Here is a 19,033-nt window from a genome sequence, read left to right as displayed (position 1 = left end):
CCCTCCTCTCCTCTTGTCCAGGGCCTGCGGTCCAACGCCCTGCTGCCCTTCGATGACACGCACGAGCAGAGCAGCTTCCGAGCCCGCAGCACCAGTCTGAACGAGAGGCCCAAGAGGTACGTACGCCCCCCCCCCCCCCTTACCGCTGTCACATGACTCCGCAGCCCACGTCACGTGACCACGCCAGTGCACCCTCCCGCTCCCTGGACGCTGTAGGGCGGGTCAGAGGGTGTAGTATGCCGTACGGTATATGCTCTAATTTTGCTTTGGTTTCATAGATTCCTATCGTTCTATCTTTGCTGGTTAATTCAGCATTACTTTATGTGTAAGACAATATTGCATATAAATTAAAACCGCTCTTTCCATTGGCTGATATAATGTATATAGCCAATGAAAGAAACAACTCATGAGGCTACAGTTTTAATCTTTCAGTGGTGGCCTTACAGATGGTTCCAATAAGTACCAAAATATTGCATATGTTTTCACAAAAGGCGATTTCCGCATTCCAGACAGCTCGATTACCTTGTACCTCGATTATCTTCGCGTCTGCATTAAGGAAGCCTAGTGTGTGTGTTTATTTTTTTTTCCACATTGTTTCCTGTGTCTGTGAATCCTTATATTTTTTCTCATTTGCACGTTGTGACATCAGAGCATTCCATATGACATCAGAGAGGTCGCCTGAACGTACACGGTTCTCGTAGCAGGGGCGTGGTTATTCGCGGGTATAAAGCAGAGGTGTCAAACTCACTTCCTGGAGGGGTGGCGCGCACTCTTGCTTTTGCTGCACCCGTAGCGCTGGCTGAACGCGTCCAGTTAAATCACTCGCTTGCAGATACTTACACTGATTTACAGTCTCTGCTATAATTAAACCTTTCAGCTGTGATTTGTGTAACACGAGGACATCTTCATCTTCAGCTCCCGTGATGTTTTATCGAGCGATATTAAGACCGCTTAATTACTGGCCTAATTATGCTAATGCTAATGCTAAGCGGTCCCTCTGGGAATCCACAGTGCGTTTGACACCCCTGATAGAACCGGGGCATTAAAGGACCAACGAGATCTACAGTATTAGGGCGTGAGTGGCGTGTGAGGTGTTACTGAGATGATACAAGAATTAAGTACCGGAATGAAGTACCGGACTACCCCCTCCCCACAGACTGTGCTGGGTCAGTTCTCCTTACTACGGACACATGCTCACCAAAGGCCATTTCTAAAACGTGAGGGCCCACACTGTAGCGGAGCACCCCCCCCTGCTGGAGTCCACCAGGCACCCCTTATAACCCCCCCTCCTGCCGTGGGACACGTTCTGGGCTGCTGAACTGCACCCAGCTCTCTGCTGTGGGTAAAGCCAGCAGACCACCTGACCCCAGGGCAGCTGTGGATTCGGTCGGGGTTGAGCGCTCCTCCGCCGCTCGGTGATGTCACGGAAACCCGTTACTCTCCGAAAACGTAACCGTGTGGAGGATCCTCTCACTGCCGCTGTGCTCTGAGGAGTCCAGTCGCTTGCCCCCTCTCTCTCCCACTTCCACACTCCTCCCTCTCCCTTCCCCTCCTTTCCTCTCCTCCTCTGCCTCTTCCTCCCTTCCTCTCTCCTGTGACTGAGTGATAGAGACCCTCCGTGTTCTATTTCCTCTCTGCTCCCCAGGCGACGTCATCACTAGTTGACTTCCCGTGCATTCATTTATTCCCAGCTCTGTTCTCCGCGTGATGTCATCACTAGTTGACTTCCCATGCATTCATTTATTCCCAGCTCTGTTCTCCGCGTGATGTCATCACTAGTTGACTTCCCATGCATTCATTTATTCCCAGCTCTGTTCTCCGCGTGATGTCATCACTGCCTTTCCATGCACTGTAACCAAGGTGATGATTCCAAAAATAAAAAAAGAAAACCCCCCCATCGCTTTCCGCCCGCCACGTGACATTGTCATCAGCAAACCAACCCCCCCCCCCCCCCGCGTACCCACCTCGCCAGCCGCGACGTCCGCCCCATCCCAGTCCGGCGCACCCGCCCCGGCCTAACCCCTCATCCCCGTTCCCCTGCCGTGCCAGTTTGACCCGCACGGAGGCTGTGTCATGCGCTTTTAATTTTCATAATGTTACCGCGCTCACCCCAGGAGGGCGGGGCACGAGCCTTCAGGGCTTTCTTAAATTCGCCGTCTCAGAAGGAGGCCACCGGGCCCTCCCTGGCCGCCCGCGCCTCCGGTCAGCCGTCCCGCTCGGTTCCGTGTCCGGGACATTCCGAAACGGAACGTTCTCCCCTCGCGGCTGCGGCCTGGACGACAGAAATGCGAACGAGCGGCTGAGGCTTGGCGTTGGCTTGGCGTTGGCTTGGCGTTGGCTTGGCGTTCCCGGGTTCGGTGGCCTTCTGGCGGTCTGGCGTCAGGCCGCGGCTGGAGAGACGACCTGAAAGCCCTGAATCGCTCTGCCCCAGCTGGCCGGTGGTCTCTGTGGTCCGCCATCGCTCCTGTGCTGCATCGCGCGTTTCTGTGTTCACAGCAAACCCCCCATCTGTGTTAGTGTTGATTTACTAGAGTAATCCATGGCTGCATTTGTTTTTCTTACTGTAAGTGTGGTTTTCATCTAGTTTTTCTGAATTGTTTTTTATTTTTATTATTTTTTTAAATGCTTAGATGTTACCCTCTTTATGCCTATTTATGTTTTTTGTTTTGTTTGTTTGTTTGTTTTTTTGTGTTTTTTTTAATTTCCCTTCTGTGTTTTTCTTCTGTTTTCTGTTCTGGTTGCATTGTGTGCTCTACTGTTAATTTACTTTGTACTTTTTTGTTTGCTCTTTATTTCACCTCTGCCCTCACTTCGATGGGGCTGTGCGCGGTGGTGGCGGCCGTGGTGGTGGTGGTGGTGGTTGGGCCCAACACCATGGATCCTACCACGTACTTGACCCCGTGAACTTCGACCTTTGACCTGTACCCACTGTAAAATCCCCTCCCTCCCTCCCTCCCGTGGCCAATGAAATCCTGCTCCACCCCCTCCCCCCTCCCCTTCCTCTCCCCCACTCCCTCCCACTTCCTGTGACCACCTTGTTTATGGGGGTTTTGACGACGGGGGGTGTGCCACCTTGGGCGTACCCCTTCGTGACCCCACCCCCCCTTCCCCCTTCCCCCTTCCCACCCCCCACCCAGTCTCCGAACCGCCAAAGTTGCGAAGCAGGGCCCGAGTAGCAACTCCCCCGTTAAAGAGCTGAAAGATCTGTCGGCCATGGACGCCTTCCGCTCCCGAAGCATCAGCGTTTCCGAGCACGCGGTGCGCAGGTAGAGCCCCCGGCGCCCGAACCTCGCTGCTTCCTGTGGGGGGGGGGGCGGGGCCACTTTCACCCAAGGGGCGGGGCTGGGCTGCGGTAAACTGAAGGGGTGCATGTTGGTGTGGAGGGTTATCACCTGTTTGGTTATTTTTATTTTTTACTGCATGCTGTCTCTTTGTTGGTGCTGCTTTGTTTTCTGTCTGTAATTTGCTTAATTTGGGTTTAACCTCTTGCTTTTCTTTTAAAAATGATTTATTGTGTGATTTGAAACTCTGTGTGCATTGTTTTTGTTCGTTTTTTTGTCGGTTGTCTTCATTTTGCTAACGCGTGGATGTGCTCAGGCTGGCTTTTGGACAGTTGCTGTCTTAAAACGCAGGTCTTGCAGTGCATGTGTTACTGCTGGCAAAGGGGGTGGGAAAAGGAGGCGGGGCTTTAACTGACTGACAGCCACGCAGCCAATGGCTTCTCTGCTCCTCGGTGGAAAGCGCCATACTAACGCCTGGAGCCCCACTGGGCCCGCCCACACATGCAGTCCCAACGTCTTGCCTGCTGCCCGAGTGTTTCTCCTTTATGCTTTTTATTTTTATTTATTTATTTATTTATTTGTTTGCATTTTCTGGAATCTGAAAGGGAACCAGACACAGGTAAAGGAACAAGAACAACGATGCAGATGGTGAAAGAGTTTGACCTCTTTTTTTTTTACTGACACTATTGCATTCAAATCATTAAGTATTAATCCTGCAGGTAAGTCATTAATCAGAAAGATTACAAACTGCAATAGTTGGTTTGATAATGTTTCACCACCTTCCTTGTCGGGCTTGCTTGTGAACAGAACACCTGAAGCAGATTGAAATAACCACGTACAGGCAGCAGGGGTCAGTGTTGGACCGTGAGTGTGTGAATCACTGGCAGTTCCACCACATACTCCGCTGACCACTCAGAAGCGCTCTGTGGACTGGCCGTTTCCAAGAAAACTGTCAGTGATTGGCCACCTCAAACTCCTGTCATTTCCTGTTTCTTTGCCAAACGAGAGCTGCAACTGGCTCTTCTGCAGTTAACACGATGAGCCTTGGAAGCTCTGGGCCACACTGGCTTGTTTTTAAAAAATTTTTCACGGGCGAATGCGTGTGGCCTGAGCAGCTTCTGCCCCTCCCTCTTCCCAAGGAAGGTCCCGGAAGGTGGCTGAAACATTATCTCGTGCCGAACCATCGAGGCCTGATGAGAATGGACAGCGGTAGCTAACTGTGACCGCGGCAGGAGCGTTTAAAAGTTCGGCGGTCGGCTGAACCGCCTTGCCCCCTGAGCTCTGACGGACACCCCTGAGAAACGACGGTTAAAGAAGCTCTGTCTGGCCGCCGAGCCCCGGCAGCTCCGCCCACTTTCTGCGGGTGTGTCCGTCAGAGCCTTCAAGGGGGGGGGGGGGGGTCTCTTCATTTACGCGGTGCGTCTCTGCTTGGCGGTGGTGGGTGCGCCCGCCCGCCGAGCATTTCGCGGGCACAAGGTGGGACTTGGTATGGTCGGCGACGTCGGACTCTGTCCTGAAGGCTAACTCCGATATCAGCGCTAGCCTTGCTGAGCCCTTGGCTCACGTAGCTTTCACGGCAGCTGGGCCCGCTGCAGCACGCTGCCGCTGGCCTGCTCACGCACAGCTGTGAGTCATCCCCCAGCCCGCACACACGGTTCTGTCCATATGCCCAGCAAGCGCAAAGAGCGGTCCGTTTAAGAACTGACCGCGTTCCTGCTGAGGACGGGTTTAGGGTCTCTGTCTGGCGGCTCCTCCCGGAGGTCAGGGTGCGTCAGCGTTCGCCGTTTCTCCACGGCTGACTCTCCCTCCCTCTCACGCGTTCACTGGGTAAACCTTCCAGCTACTGCCCCCTGACCCATATACCCCAACACACCCTGTCACACCCCCGCACCCCTCAACACACCCCCCCAGCACTTTAGAAATCGCACATGGCACATTTCTCAGCTAGCCGAGTGGGAACGTGACTGTCACAGGCCCCCTGTTAAACGGGGGTTAGGTTTAATTGGAAATCGGAGGTGACGTGTTAGCCTGCGGGTTTTCTGTTACTCAGTCCCGCACAGAAGGTCACAGGAACTGGACGGACTGAGGCGTAGATCATATCAAGTCCCTGCTTGTGTGTGCGCGTATGTGTGGACTGAATGTATGAGGTCTGGTCTGGTACTGCTCGTGATGACTCCCCACCCCCCGGGTCCTCTGGCTCCCTGGCTCCCTCTGCAGGATGCACACCTCCATCACCACCAGCAGCCTGGGCTCGGCGGACGAGAACGCCGTGGCGCAGGCGGACGACGGGCTGAAGACCGTCCACCTGGAGCTGACCGAGACCTGCCTGGACATGATGGCCCGCTACGTCTTCTCCAACTTCTCCGCCCTGCCCAAGAGGTGTGTGCGTGTGCGTGTGCGTGTGCGTGTGCGTGTGCGTGTGCGTGTGCGTGTGCGTGTGCGTGTGTGTGTGTGTGAGTCTCGATGTGCGTATATGTTTCAGGCCATGAAAAATGGTAGGGAATGTGACTGCTTTTGTTTTTGCTGAAACTGCTGCTAAGCATGGGAATCTGTTTGGGTTTGGAGGACCTGAGCCTGTGGAAGAATAACCTCAGGACAATGGGGACAGCAACAGGCCACCTGAGATACATACAGGATCATACAGCGTTCTCCATACTCCATTAGACATGTCTGAGACGCGTTCAGCAGTGCTCCATTAGATATGTCTGAGACACGTTCAGCAATACTCGATTCGATATGTCTGAGACATACTAATCAGAACTTAATTAGCTATGTCTGAGACATATTGAGCAGTTTTGAATCTCCCATCTCTCCCAGGTCTCCCATCGCAGAGTTCCTGTTGGCTGGGGGGCGGAGCATGACCTGGCTGGTGGGCAACAAGTTGGTTACCATAACGACGAGTGCAGGGGCGCGCTCGCAGGCCCTGTTGGGGCTGGACATGGCGGAGAGGCACGGAGCCGGGGAACTGACCAGGTACCGCCACCACCGTAATCCTCACCCCTCCCAAATCCCCTTTCTTAACTGCCATTCCCCGCCCCCTCACTGCTGTCCCCTCCCCTCGCAGGTCAGACCCCTCCCTCCACACCAGGCAGACCAAAGAGGCGCCCGCCAAGCTGGAGTCCCAGTCCAGCCAGAACAAAGCCACTCGAACCCGAGTCCGCTCCATATCAGGTGGGCTGAACTGAGGAAAAAATTAATAAACGAATAAAATATTAAAAGTGAAGGTACTTTCAATCAAGGTTATATACACACAAAAAAAAAGAACGGCGGAAAAGCAGGTGGAACAGCATGAAGGGCTCGAACAGAAGCCTGCATTTACAGGCTACAGTACCAAAGGCATCGCACTGTACCGAAGGCACCAGGCATTGTGTTAATGGGCTTGTGGTTGGATGGTACGGTTCGTATGTCGGTCACTAAATGAAGGTTTAATTGTGTGGATACCGCTGTCCGCTGTGCGGGTTTTCACTGTCTGTTTTACAGGTGGCAGCACAGAACAGAGATTCCCAGAAATTGAGTATGATAGTAAGTTAATCGGTGTAATTGGGTAACTAGGTACTCTGGCAAATTGTACAATCGCTTGTAACAGCCGGCGTGTATTTTACAGGCAGGATGTGTGGGCAGTTGAGAATGTGGGGAATTCAGGAAAATGGTTTTAACCCTTTAAGGTGTAAGATAATATGTGATTAGAATGTTCTTAACTGAACATTCTAATGACTGAACATTCTAATGCTGATGTAACAATCACTGCTGGAAATTGATAGCAGTGGAGTTCTAGAACACTGACTTAGTATGTTGAAAATGCATTCCAAAAAAATCTGCTCTTCAAAGGGTTAAAATGGTTTTCGTTGCTGTTATGCATTATTACAGTAAGGGCCCTATTAACACATAGCAGGAAGTATGAGGCATTGGCTCAAGAAAAGGGTGTAATGGGAAAATGGGTGTGACTTAATGTGAATGCAAATGTGTGTGTTAGCAGGCTGTGCTAACGGCATTCTGGCGATGTGTTCAGCATGCGTAGGGCGCACGCAGCAAGCTGCTGCTGTCTGGATGACTAACGTTTACGCTGTTTGAGTTACTGTAACTTTGAGCTGTTTGGGTGACTGTAAGTGTGTGCTGTCTGGTAACGATAACTACGCTGTCTGGGTTACTGTAAGTTTGCATTTTCTCAGTTACTGTAACTTTGCCCTGTCCTGGTTACTGTAACATTGCCCTGTCTGGGTTACTGTAACTTTGCCCTTTCTGGGTTACTGTAACTTTGCCCTGTCCTGGTTACTGTAAGTTTGTATTTTCTGAGTTGCTGTAACTTTGCCCTGTCCTGGTTACTGTAACTTTGCCCTGTCCTGGTTACTGTAACTTTGCCCTTTCTGGGTTACTGTAATTTTCTCTGTCTGGGTTACTGCAACTTTGTCCTGTCTGGGTTACTGTAACTTTATGCGGTCTGGGTTACTGTAACTTTGAGCTGTCTGGGTTACTGTAAATTTACTGTGTTCCAGTTACTGTGACTTTGAGCTGTCTGTTAACAATAACTTTACGCTGTTTGGGTTACTGTAACTTTATGCTGTCTGGGTTACATTAACTTGGCGCTGCCTTCATCCAAAAAGCCCTTCTCATTATTTTTACCCTCTCCCACCTGTCTGTCAGGTGGGCACGCCCTTTCTGCAGGCCCCGTCCACAGCCTGAGCCCGTTGGTGTCGCCCTCGGAGAACGAGTTCTGCGGGCCCCTGCCGTCCCCCGGGGCGCCCCTGGACGGGCTGGGGTCCCTGCGTGGAGAGGACCCGGCGATGGCGTCCGCCCCGCAGAAGGACAAGTCCAGCCTGGCGGAGTTCGTGCCCATGCTCACCCAGGGCTGGGCCGAGATCTTCATCCGCAGACCCTCTGGTGAGCGTGCCCGTGCGGGAGGTGGGGGTGGGGGGGTGGAGACCGGGGTGGGGGGGCGGAGACCGGGGGGGGGGGGGGTTGTTGGATGCAGACGTCTGAAGCGCGTCTCAACACCAGTACAACCGTTACTGCAACTGTCAGAGCCGGAGTACGTTCTCACTGTTAGCCGTACAATTAGCATTTTAAATCGGATGATCGATGCCATTCAAAGACCAGGGAGCGAAAACGAAGGCCTATGTCTTCACATGCATCATGGCCGCCAGCCTGCCTGTTCATCTACCGGAGCTGCGTCACCGCGTCGCGGTGCGGCTTGCGTTTCTCAGAACTCGTCTATCTCGCCGCGCCATACCCGGCTGTACGCTGTGCCTCTTTCTTTTTCTTTTTTCCCCTTCCGGGCATTCGCTCGCTGTTTCCAAAGCGGCTCAGCGATGCTTCTCCGGGATCCTTGTCTGATTTGATAGTTAATAACGTCTCCTTTCAGTTCAGTATCGGAATATCTCTTCTCTTCCGTACCCTTTTGTAAGCTGCCGTGTATTGGCTGGGAATTTGACCAGCCCCACATCTGTCGCCACGGTGATGCATTTTTTCAGTTTTTGGCTATTATTATTTTCATTTTTATGTTTCGCCCCCAGCTATTGAGAGTCTTGTTATCGATCAATCAGCCTTTATTTATAGGGCACATTTCATACAAATTTGCAATTTAACCTACAATGCTGAACACAAAAATGAAAATAAAGAACCTTAAAATCAGGTGATGCAATGTTGTTAGAGACTATGTATCTATTGGAAGCTGTACGATATTCTCATTCTAATTACGATTCCAGTTCCGTGTTTGTTTTTACTGAGCCATTCTTTTCTGTGTCTCACCAGCTGGAAATTGGTGCTGGCGCTAAGATCTGGGCTCTTAACCGGGGGTCTGCATAGGTGCTGTAGAGGGTCCGCCGTCACACACTCAACCCCCCCTCCCCCGTACCCTTCTGTTTACGATGGGGGGGTCCCCTGGATCCCGGGTAATTAAGTGACCCGGCGAGATTACGGGGGCGTGGCCCCAAATATGCCCGATCTCAACTGATCCAGAAACGACCGGTACGACCCGCTGTGCCACCCGTTTGTGCTGCCCGCTCAAGTGTCATGTGACCTCGCAGCTGTGGGTATCCCACACAAAGCCAGCAGAGCCGCACACCAGGGGTGCATCAGCAGGTCTGTGGAGGACACGTTGGGGAAAATGAATTCAGGATGAACCTGAGGCCTGTAGTCGATCAACATTTCTCCATGAATTTGTCTCGCAAGAAAACACAAGTGTTACAGATTTTCCTCACGACCCCCGTTCAGTGGTTTAGTTTGTTTTAGTGATTGCGGAACTTGCCAAACCTCAGGGGAGGAAAAGAAGGGAAAAAAATGGAATTCGTGCTTTTATTTGTTTGTCAAAGTTACGAACAAATTCTGATTTAAGTCCAGCCTGGGATTGAGTACAGATGCATCCAAATAATAATTGATTACACTCTCAGAAGGAAGGGTTCCAAAAGACTCCTCTGTGTATCCTTAGAGGAACCTTATCTAGTGCAAGGGTTTTTTGTTGGGCAAAATGGTTCAATCTGGGAGCTTTCAAGCTTTTCACACCTTCCTTAGAGAGCTCCTTAAGAACTAAAATGTGTTCCCCCCCATGGAGACAAGTCAAAGAACCCTTTCAGAACACTTTTTCCCAGAGTGCATTTGTGGGCGAGAGTGCACATGAGGCTCTGTAGAGTTAATGTTCCGATTCTTCTGACATATTTTGATTCCCAAAACGAGATTTAAAAAAAAGACAACTTTCCTGTGCTCATTTATATGGTAATTTAATGGCAGAAGCAAGCGCCTAAAATAACCGAATGTTATTGGTGCTTTTTTCTATTTTAAATTACACTGAAACAGATTTCTAACTGGAACATTCGGCAGGGAGTCATTGTGGATGTTAACTCGAGTGCGTTCACCTGAAAATTCATCAGATATTTGCATAATCACCATCTTTTGTTGGACTGTATTAACGCTGCGCAAAACGTAAAAATGCATTAGACAGTTATTTCTGCGGCCAGAAACCGTTTTCAGATACGTCTACGCAACATTAACGCATCACTGTTGTTTTTTTGTTTTTTTGATGGGCCCTGCGGTGATATATAGGCAAAATTCGATTCCCTGTGAGAACATTTTTGGTCGCAGAATGCAGCCGGTCCGCCTGTACGAAGCTCGTTTCTGCACGTCGCAGGCTGCCTGTTATTTATCAAATTGGATGTTCCAGCGCGTTTCTTCCCCGCGGAGAAAACCTGGACCTGGTAATGGCTGTCTGACGGAGTTTCGCATACACGGCGAAGACCTCGTGAGTCTCATTTAATATTGAGATCTTATTCACGGAGCGCCTTGGGCGGCGTGCGGAAGACAGATTAGAAGACCGCGCTGCAGACGCCGCGTTGATGAGCACTCTGGGTTTACGGCTCGAGTGAATGGGGGCGGGGTCGGGTTTTCGGGACGCATACAAATCCGCATCCGCCGCGTCGGCGCGCTCGACCTGGCGCTCTCTTCCTGGATCTCGTGTCTGAAAGGTGTCTTTATTATTCCGGAGAGCGTAACGGGACTGTCGTGCTCTGATTTCCGATTTCATTGAACGATGGCCTCAAGTAGATGCGAGCATCTGTCACGCTTTGGCGAAACACCCCCCCCCCCTCCCCCTCCTTGCAAAACAGAAACCTGAGTTTGAGTTTGTTAAACTAACTTCTTTCTCACGGCCTCAGAGATGGGCCAAGCTCGTTACCTTTGAGTGAAAGCAGCGCTCTCTGCTGTGGCCACTCTGATGAAATGGCCGCCGTGTCTTTTGGAGGTGTTCCCCGAAAGCTTGATGTGCTCGTTGGCCGGGTGCGTGTGGCGCTAGGCGATGACGAAGGGAAAGGTCTGCTGGGCTTTTTTTGCTAGCGTGCCGTGCGTAGCTACGGAGGAGCCAGGCGCGCTTTTGGCTGCGCGCCTATCTGGAGCGGCCCGACGCGGCTACGCCATCCTCCCGATGGCTTAGCAGCGAAGGCCGATTGCAATGCCGTGATCCACCAGAGGAGGCGCTGTAAGCCCAGCCCCTGCAGTGGCTCATGATTCTGATTCCACTGAGTCTGTCCCAGGTGTGCACAACTCCGGTCCGGGAGGGCTAGTCCACGTGCTGGTCTTTGTTTCAACCGATTCTGTTTTTTTAGTTTACTATGAACTACGCTGACTCACTCTCTCCTGTCCTTGAGCTCAGTAAAATCTTTAGGGATGCTCCTGCAGTCTGCAGCTGTAGCTGGTGCTGATGCAGATGTCAGACCAGCGTATGACTGAGGTAATTAAATCATTAAGAGTCAACACAAAATCCCGAAACGGGTCGGCCCTCTGCGCACCCCTGATCTGTGGATAACCGGCAGCGAGTCTCACCGGCTCCCCCTGGCTGTCGCTGCAGGTAACACCAGCTGGCTGATGTGCCTGGAGAACCCGCCCAGCCCCTTCTCCTCGGAGCTGGACAGCATGCCCCTGCAGGAGCTCTCCAGCGTGCTCATGGCCATGGAGAGGGTGAAGGAGCCGAGGGCCCCTGGGGGCCCCGCCGCCCCCCAGGGCCACAAGCCCTCCCTCATCCAGCGGTCCAACACAGGTAAGGCCGCCGCGTCCGTCGCCCGTCCCCCCACACACGCGTGTGCGTGCTCGCGCCGCCCCACCTGCTGCCACAAGGCCTGTCCGTCTGCAGGCCTCAGAGCCCCGCCCCCTTCGAGGGCCCGCGTCTGGGGTTTAACCTGCACTCTCGTCGAGATTATCTTCCTCATGTAAAAAAAAAAATGAATGTCTTTTTTTTTTTTTTTTTTTGCTGCTTCTGTGGTCCATCGATTTTACACCTTCAGTTATTAAAATACTGCAGAAGCTGCCTCGCGCCCTTCAGATAACTCATCTGGGGTGTCAATCACCGGAAATGAGAAAATAAGACGAAAGGCTGTCAGACTTGCATTTACCCCCCCAAGATCATACGGGCGAGAGACGTCCTCTTCCATTTTCCGGCTGACTGTATTCTTGGCAGGCCCTTCTTATCGGCGTCGTTGTTTTGCACTGTCATTGGTGAGAGAGAGATTTTTCACAGCGAGGTGTCTAAATGGCAGCCCTTTACCGCGGCCCTGAAAATGGCGGCTGTTCGCGGTTTCCGGGGCGGGTTTTGACGGAGGTCCGGCGCCGGCGCCGATGACCGACAGCGCTGTCCCAGCATGCTCGGCCGTCCCCTGGCCCCGGGCGACGGATGAAGCCGTCTCCTCCCACCGGGCTTCCAGAACCGCTCGAAGCGAACTCGTGAATTGATTTCCCCGAGCCGATGCGCGGCGCTCACTAGGGGGCGCCAGAGGACCGGGCGTCGTGTGCTTCTGCCTGCCGAGCTGAATCTCCTCGCCGCAGAGCCCGTTAGCATCCCCCACGTACATGCATAGCGCGCGTGTGTGTGTGTGTGTGTGTGTGTGTGTATGTCTATGCATACGTGTTTCATACGTGTTTCATACGTGTTTCATACGTGTACGTGCGCATACGTCACGCCTCTCAGGAGACCCGTGGCCCAATCGCCCTGCTGCTCGCTCGTCCGTCTCCCTCACCCTCCATGCTGTTGTTCATTTATTTTTATTTTAAGTTTTGATGTGTTCTATCTGGCCTGGTTTCCTTTCGCAGTGGCGTCTCTCTCCTCTCTCTGCCTGTCCGCCCCGCCCGCCAGGCTGTACAGGAGTATATCCTGGGCAGGTATGCCCGTGTAATATGCCCTTCTGTGTTCTATTAACCAATGGATCCAGCTATTCTGGCCTAGAAAGAGAGAGAGAGAGCAGCAAGCAAGCAAGCCAAAAAAAAAAACCCAATAATAAACAATCTTAATCAAGAGAATCAATAAAACAGTGAACCGTCCAAACTCAAGATTGTTCCTGATTCTTGACGACTCCTGATTTTCCCCTAACCCAGCCCTGCCTCTGAGAAATGTAACGTTGCATGTTTCCACATGGTCCAAGCCCAGACCTGACCCAAGTAATAAATTATTTAAAAAATTGCCAGTCTGCTTATCTATTGCATGTATGATTTGCATTTTTTTCTTACTTCTATTGAAATTGAATGTGGAGCTAAGCTATCTGCGCCACTGAAACATACATTGAAGTAAAAAAACAAAAAAGCCTCCACAAAGTGATGGAATGGAATATAAATCCCCACCAAGGCTCCATCTGCCTGCCCTGAGCCTCCCCCCCCCACCCCAAAGCAGGTTTGTAATTTATCCCGTCCCCCCCACCCCTCTAGCGCTTGTGGTACGGTCTGGCCTTTGACACACACACACACACACACACACAGTAGCTGCATGAGGATACGACGCGTGTTCTGGCGATGCGGAAAAGCGAAACGCCAATGATGGTTTCGCGGCCGCTGGCGTGAGCAGCGTGTGTGACTAGCATGCGGGGTGTGTGTGTGCGTGTGTGACTGGCATGCAGCGTGTGTGACTGGCATGCGGGGTGTGTGTGCGTGTGTGACTGGCATGCGGTGTGTGTGACTGGCATGCGGGGTGTGTGTGCGTGTGTGACTGGCATGCGGTGTGTGACTGGCATGCGGGATGTATGACTGGCATGTGGCGTGTGTGTATGTATGTATGTATGTGTGTGTGTGTGTGCGCGCGTGCGCTGATTCGATCTTCTGTTTGTCTCTTAATATTCCGTGCGTTAAGGGCTGATCTCAACAGTGTGTGCGCATACATGTTTGTTTGCGTGTGCATGACTGTGTGCGCATATATGCGTGTTTGCGTGTGCATGACTGTGTGTGTGCGTGCGTGGGTGTGGTGTTTGTGCGTGCCTGTGTGTGCATGCGTATATATGTGAGTGCATGCGTACATGCGTGTGTATGTGTGCCTGTGTCTATGTCTTCGTGGTTTGGAAGGGTGTTTGGTGCACCAGTGTGACTGCTTTCTCAGGTGTGTCTGATCCTCCTGTGCAAAGGCATGGTACACAGCACCAGGCACAGTGGTGTACGCACAGTAAGCGAAGCACAGATGGCATCCATGTTTGTGTACCGGTAAATGCGTAAGGTGTGTATATGTGTTCTGTATGGACTTAGGGTCCCTTCACTTTTGATCCAGCCTGTTCAGGAATGGAGCTGCAATGACGTCAGTAAGGAGAAAAGAATTCCCGTAGAACATGCTGGGTACTGTCCTGTTCATGAATTAGAATTAGAATTTCAGTCAGTTTCCTGAACAGAAATGTGGAATTGACCCCAGTCAAGGTAGCACGTGTATGTCTGTGTATCGGCAAAACCAAAACACTTAGATCAATTTATGATGACCACCGGATCCCAGATATGGAGAATACGTAGTGCTGAAAAATCTATAGCTTCCAGATTTCATAAGTCTTTTTTTAAAATCAGGATTTCTCGGCCAAACTCCAAACTTGGTGAGACATTCAGGGCGTGTGTGTGTGTGGTTGTGTGTGTTTGTTGTATGTGTGTGTATGTGTATGTTTGTTGTGTTTGTTGTGTTTGTGTGTGTGCGTGTGCGTGTGGTGGTTGTGTCTGCGTGTGTGTGTGTATGTATGTGTGTGTGTGTGTGCGCGGGCTTGTGTGTGTATCCTGGCCACGCCCCCTTATCCAGCTGGTCCTGGCTTGGGTGAGGGCTGCGTGTTGCTGCCTTTCAGCCGGTCCCCTGGCCTCTCTGTCGCCCCCTGCAGACTCGGTGGTGGTACTGGAGGAGGGCGCCCGGGGCGGAGGGGTGGAGTCCCCCTCGGAGTCCCCCGAGAGCGAGGAGTTCGAGGCCATGCCATCCGAGCCCATTTTCATCAGCACCGACACCATCAGCAAGACCCCCCAGACCCCCTACAGCAGGGTGAGTCCAGGGAGGGGCCGGATTTGGGGGCAGTGAAATCAAAACATTTTTCAGGATATTCTGCACTATATACTGCAATCTTAGATATCCTCCAGCTTTTTGTCTTTTTCTCCATGTCTCTCTTTCTCTCTCTGTCTCTCTCTCTCTCTCTCTCTCTCACTGCCTGGTCCGTTGCTCAAGTTTAAATCTGGATTGACATGGTCGCACGCAGCCATGGTTTTGCCAATAAGCAATAATTAACATAAAACTCAAATCAACAGTAACAGGTTGTATCAACAGCGTTTGAGATTTTCTCCGGTTTACCTATTTGCATTTTTAAGGACACTCTCTGTGCGTCTCTCTCTGATTGGTCAGCAGTCCTCCTCCAGCTCCAGCCAGGAGGAGGACAAGTCCACGCTGGAGGAGGTGAGCGAGGGGGCCATCCCGATCGACCCCGCCCCGCTGGCCCTCCCCACGCCCGGCTCCCAGGACCCCGAGCTGGCCTTCCAGCCCAGCCAGACCCTCAACAAGTCCAGCTCGTCTCCCGAGCTGCAGACCCTGCAGGAGGCCTTCGCCCAGGCCCCGGGTTCCGTCCCGGGTTCCACCCCGGGTTCCGCCCCGGGGTCTGCCCTGGTGTCCGCTGCGGGTTCCACTCAGGGACCCGCTCTGGGATCTGCTTCGGGACCCGCTCTGGGGCCCACAGAGGGGTGGGGGGCCGGCAGGGCCCCCGAGAGCAAGGCGCCGGCGGAAGAGGAGGGCGCGGGCGGGCCGGTGAACGGCCAGGCGGAGGGAGCCCCGGTGGGGGCCGCAGGAGGCGGAGGAGCAGCAGGAGGAGCAGCAGCAGGAGGAGCCGTGTCGGCGGCAGCGGCCTCCGCCTCCAGGATGAGGCTGGAGTTCCCCGCCCCCCAGGCCAGCCCCCTCTCCCCCAGCGGCCACCGACCCCGGGGCCACACCATCTCCGTCTCCGCCCCCTCCCGGCGCGAGAGGAAGATGGAGCGCGACTCCTACCACAACCGCAGCGTCACCTCCAACTCGGAGAAGACGTCCGGCCTCAGCCCCAGGTGTGTGACGCTGCCACGAGGCCACGCCCCTTACGCACTGAAATTACATTAAAAAATATATCAACCTATTACAACATATGGGCAAATGTATGCACTGTTGCCACTTTCAGATACTGCGATGTGTGGCTGTGGAATGTATTAGCCGCAATAATATTTTCAGAGCAGTAAGCCGGCATGTTTACAGTATAATGAAGCGTTTGCTGTTTCCTGTGCCTCACTAATGGTGTGCAGAAGGTTTTGGGCTTCAAACCCAGCTCTGCCTTTCTCTGCCGTTCTCATTGAACAAGAGCCTGAAACTTTCGCTCACGGAAACTTCTGGAACTGAATGTGCGATAAGTAATGGCCCCAGGCCCACATTGCGTAAAGGCCACCCGCTCTGCGTATAAATAATGCAGGGAAAGTTCGTGCCTTCTGATTATACAGTGCTTGGGGTGGTCTTCCCTCTCTCTCTCTCGATTTTAGATTCTAAATGAGTGAATGATTTGGGGGGAAGTGGGATGAAAAGTTGCATTTTCCTCGATCTGGTCAGGCACCCATCGCAAAATTCAGCTGGAGCAGTGAGATGCCGCGCTGTGATACAAAGGAATCAATTAGTTTGCCGTAGTAGTTTCCTTTCTTTTTTTTTTCCCCACCCTTCTATTCCTGGTGGAGAACATGCATTCATTCTCATTCTTGTACAGCGCTGTATGCGAGCAAGGGTGGGTCAGTACATCTCTGTGCGCGAGCAGGGGTGGGTCAGTACATCTCTGTGCGCGAGCAGGGGTGGGTCAGTACAGCGCTGTGTGCGGGCAGGGGCGGGTCAGTACATCTCTGTGCGCGAGCAGCGGTGGGTCAGTACATCTCTGTACACGAGCAGGGGCGGGTCAGTACATCTCTGTGCGCGAGCAGGGGTGGGTCAGTACATCTCTGTGTGCAAGCAGGGGTGGGTCAGTACAGCGCTGTGCGCAAGTAGGGGTGGGTCAGTACAGCACTGTGTGCGAGCAGGGGTGTGTCAGTACATCTCTGTACGCGAGCAGGGGTTGGTCAGTACATCTCTGTACCCGAGCAGGGGTTGGTCAGTACATCTCTGTACACGAGCAGGGGTTGGTCAGTACATCTCTGTACGCAAGCAGGGGTGGGTCAGTACATCGCTGAACGTGAGCAGGGGTGGGTCAGTACATCGCTGAATGCGAGCAGGGGTGGGTCAGTACATCTCTGTATGCGAGCAGGGGTGGGTCAGTACATCTCTGTATGCGAGCAGCAGTGGGTCAGTACATCGCTGAACGCGAGCAGGGGTGGGTCAGTACATCGCTGTGCGCGAGCAGCAGTGGGTCAGTACATCGCTGTGCGCGAGCAGGGGTGGGTCAGTACATCTCTGTACGCGAGCAGCAGTGGGTCAGTACATCGCTGTGCGCGAGCAGGGATGGGTCAGTACATCTCTGTACACGAGCAGGGGTGGGTCAGTACAGCGCTGTGCGCGAGCAGGGGTGGGTCAGTACAGCGCTGTGCGCGAGCAGGGGTGGGTCAGTACATCTCTGTACACGAGCAGGGGTGGGTCAGTACAGCGCTGTGCGCGAGCAGGGGTGGGTCAGTACATCTCTGTACGCGAGCAGGGGTGGGTCAGTACAGCGCTGTGCGCGAGCAGGGGTGGGTCAGTACATCGCTGAACGCGAGCAGCAGTGGGTCAGTAAATTGAAGCGGTTGTTGAGGGGCTTCTGCGAGGTCAAGGCAGTTGTGTCCCACTGGTACACGGCCCGTAGCCCTGCCGCTAGTGAAAGCCGTGCGGTCATTAATTCAGCAACAAGCCGCGTGTTTCGGAAACGCGTCGTTTGAGTTGTTTTGCGTCCGTGTGCATGTTGACATTCATCTTAAGCAGTCCAGAGACTTGGAACCGAGAAGTTAGTAACCTGGCGAAGCAGACGTTTGCATTAATCAGATCGCAGCCCTGGGTGCTGTTTGTCCAAGCGGGGATTTTTAAAGCCTCTTTTATGGAAGAAGAGATTAATGGCACATTTCGTGTCAGGAACTTTTCAGCATTTGAATATCGCTTTATTAATGATTCAGTCAGTTTTTTTTAAGCCATAAAGAATGAAGGGATAACATTTGGAGAAAATGAGTATTTATAAACTGTGTGATGGGATCCACGAAGAACGGGCTCCATGTGGTGCCAATAAAATACAGGCTTGTGGGATCCAGTCTTTTCTCCACAGATGACTGCAAAACCAACCTGTGAGAACTACAATTCCCATGGCTCTCTGTGCATCAAATCCCTGGATTTTAGCCATGATGAATGCAATTGTTTAATATTGTTTTATTTAAGAACTGTCCAGGTAAACCTACCTGGCTATGTTTTTACTAATAATCCGTCTATACAGTGTATTTGGAAGTTGTCCAGGTTGTGCACCCTGATGAGTATTACACAAGCTTCTCCCCTTCCAGAATTTGAACCCGCAAACCTTAGGCTCGGGAATCCTGCATCGAACACGTTGTTTGTCTAGAAATCTTGGCTCGGCATGTTCAGTGAGAATTAAGCTGTTCAGTGCGCACACCGTTATGGTGTTCAGTTCAGTGCGAAAATGATGTACCGCTTACACGCTGTGTTTGATGCATTCGTGGTCTTCCTCTCTTCCCCCAGCTTCGTCTTTCTGCAGCTCTACCACTCTCCTTTCTTCGGCAATGAAGCCAACAAACCGCTGCTGCTGCCCAAGTCCCAGGTGAGGCTTTCTGTTGCAGCGAGACTGCCACGCGACTAATGCCCCTTTCTGGCGGCGTTAGTTTCCTGGCCTGCCAGCACGGCGGCTTTTCAGCAAGCCTTTCATCCTCTGAATATAAGAAGCTCATTGGATGATTGTTGTGGAGGGGAGGAGCCTCACTGTCGCCTTCTTTCTCCTGACAGTTGATTGACAGGGCCGTGAAAGTCCTGGATCAGATGCCTCCTTACGACACTCACAAGATAGGCGTGGTGTTCGTGGGCACGGGACAGGTAAGGCACC

The 19,033-nt window shown here is 52.5% G+C and overlaps 1 protein-coding gene across 9 annotated transcripts in view; it reads left to right on the top strand.

Annotated features, from left to right (window-relative positions):
* Positions 1–19,033, top strand: part of tsc2 (TSC complex subunit 2) — a 40,118-nt gene that overhangs the window by 14,965 nt on the left and 6,120 nt on the right. The window contains exons 25-37 of one of the 9 annotated variants that reach the window (XM_035404950.1): positions 22–116; positions 3,138–3,266; positions 5,499–5,660; positions 6,099–6,254; positions 6,346–6,452; positions 6,762–6,803; positions 7,923–8,159; positions 11,614–11,802; positions 12,849–12,917; positions 14,867–15,021; positions 15,379–16,061; positions 18,676–18,754; positions 18,937–19,023. In XM_035404950.1, the coding sequence (XP_035260841.1) occupies positions 22–116; positions 3,138–3,266; positions 5,499–5,660; positions 6,099–6,254; positions 6,346–6,452; positions 6,762–6,803; positions 7,923–8,159; positions 11,614–11,802; positions 12,849–12,917; positions 14,867–15,021; positions 15,379–16,061; positions 18,676–18,754; positions 18,937–19,023 (2,190 nt within the window). Of the gene's footprint in view, positions 1–21; positions 117–3,137; positions 3,267–5,498; positions 5,661–6,098; positions 6,255–6,345; positions 6,453–6,761; positions 6,804–7,922; positions 8,160–11,613; positions 11,803–12,848; positions 12,918–14,866; positions 15,022–15,375; positions 16,062–18,675; positions 18,755–18,936; positions 19,024–19,033 lie in introns of all 9 variants that reach the window. The other 8 variants (XM_035404948.1, XM_035404956.1, XM_035404953.1 and 5 more) reach the window with 8 other exon arrangements.

The sequence above is a fragment of the Anguilla anguilla genome, chromosome 2 (genome assembly GCF_013347855.1).
Source record: "Anguilla anguilla isolate fAngAng1 chromosome 2, fAngAng1.pri, whole genome shotgun sequence".
Classification (NCBI taxonomy): Eukaryota; Metazoa; Chordata; class Actinopteri; order Anguilliformes; family Anguillidae; genus Anguilla; species Anguilla anguilla.
This window is presented reverse-complemented; position numbering and strand designations above follow the sequence as displayed.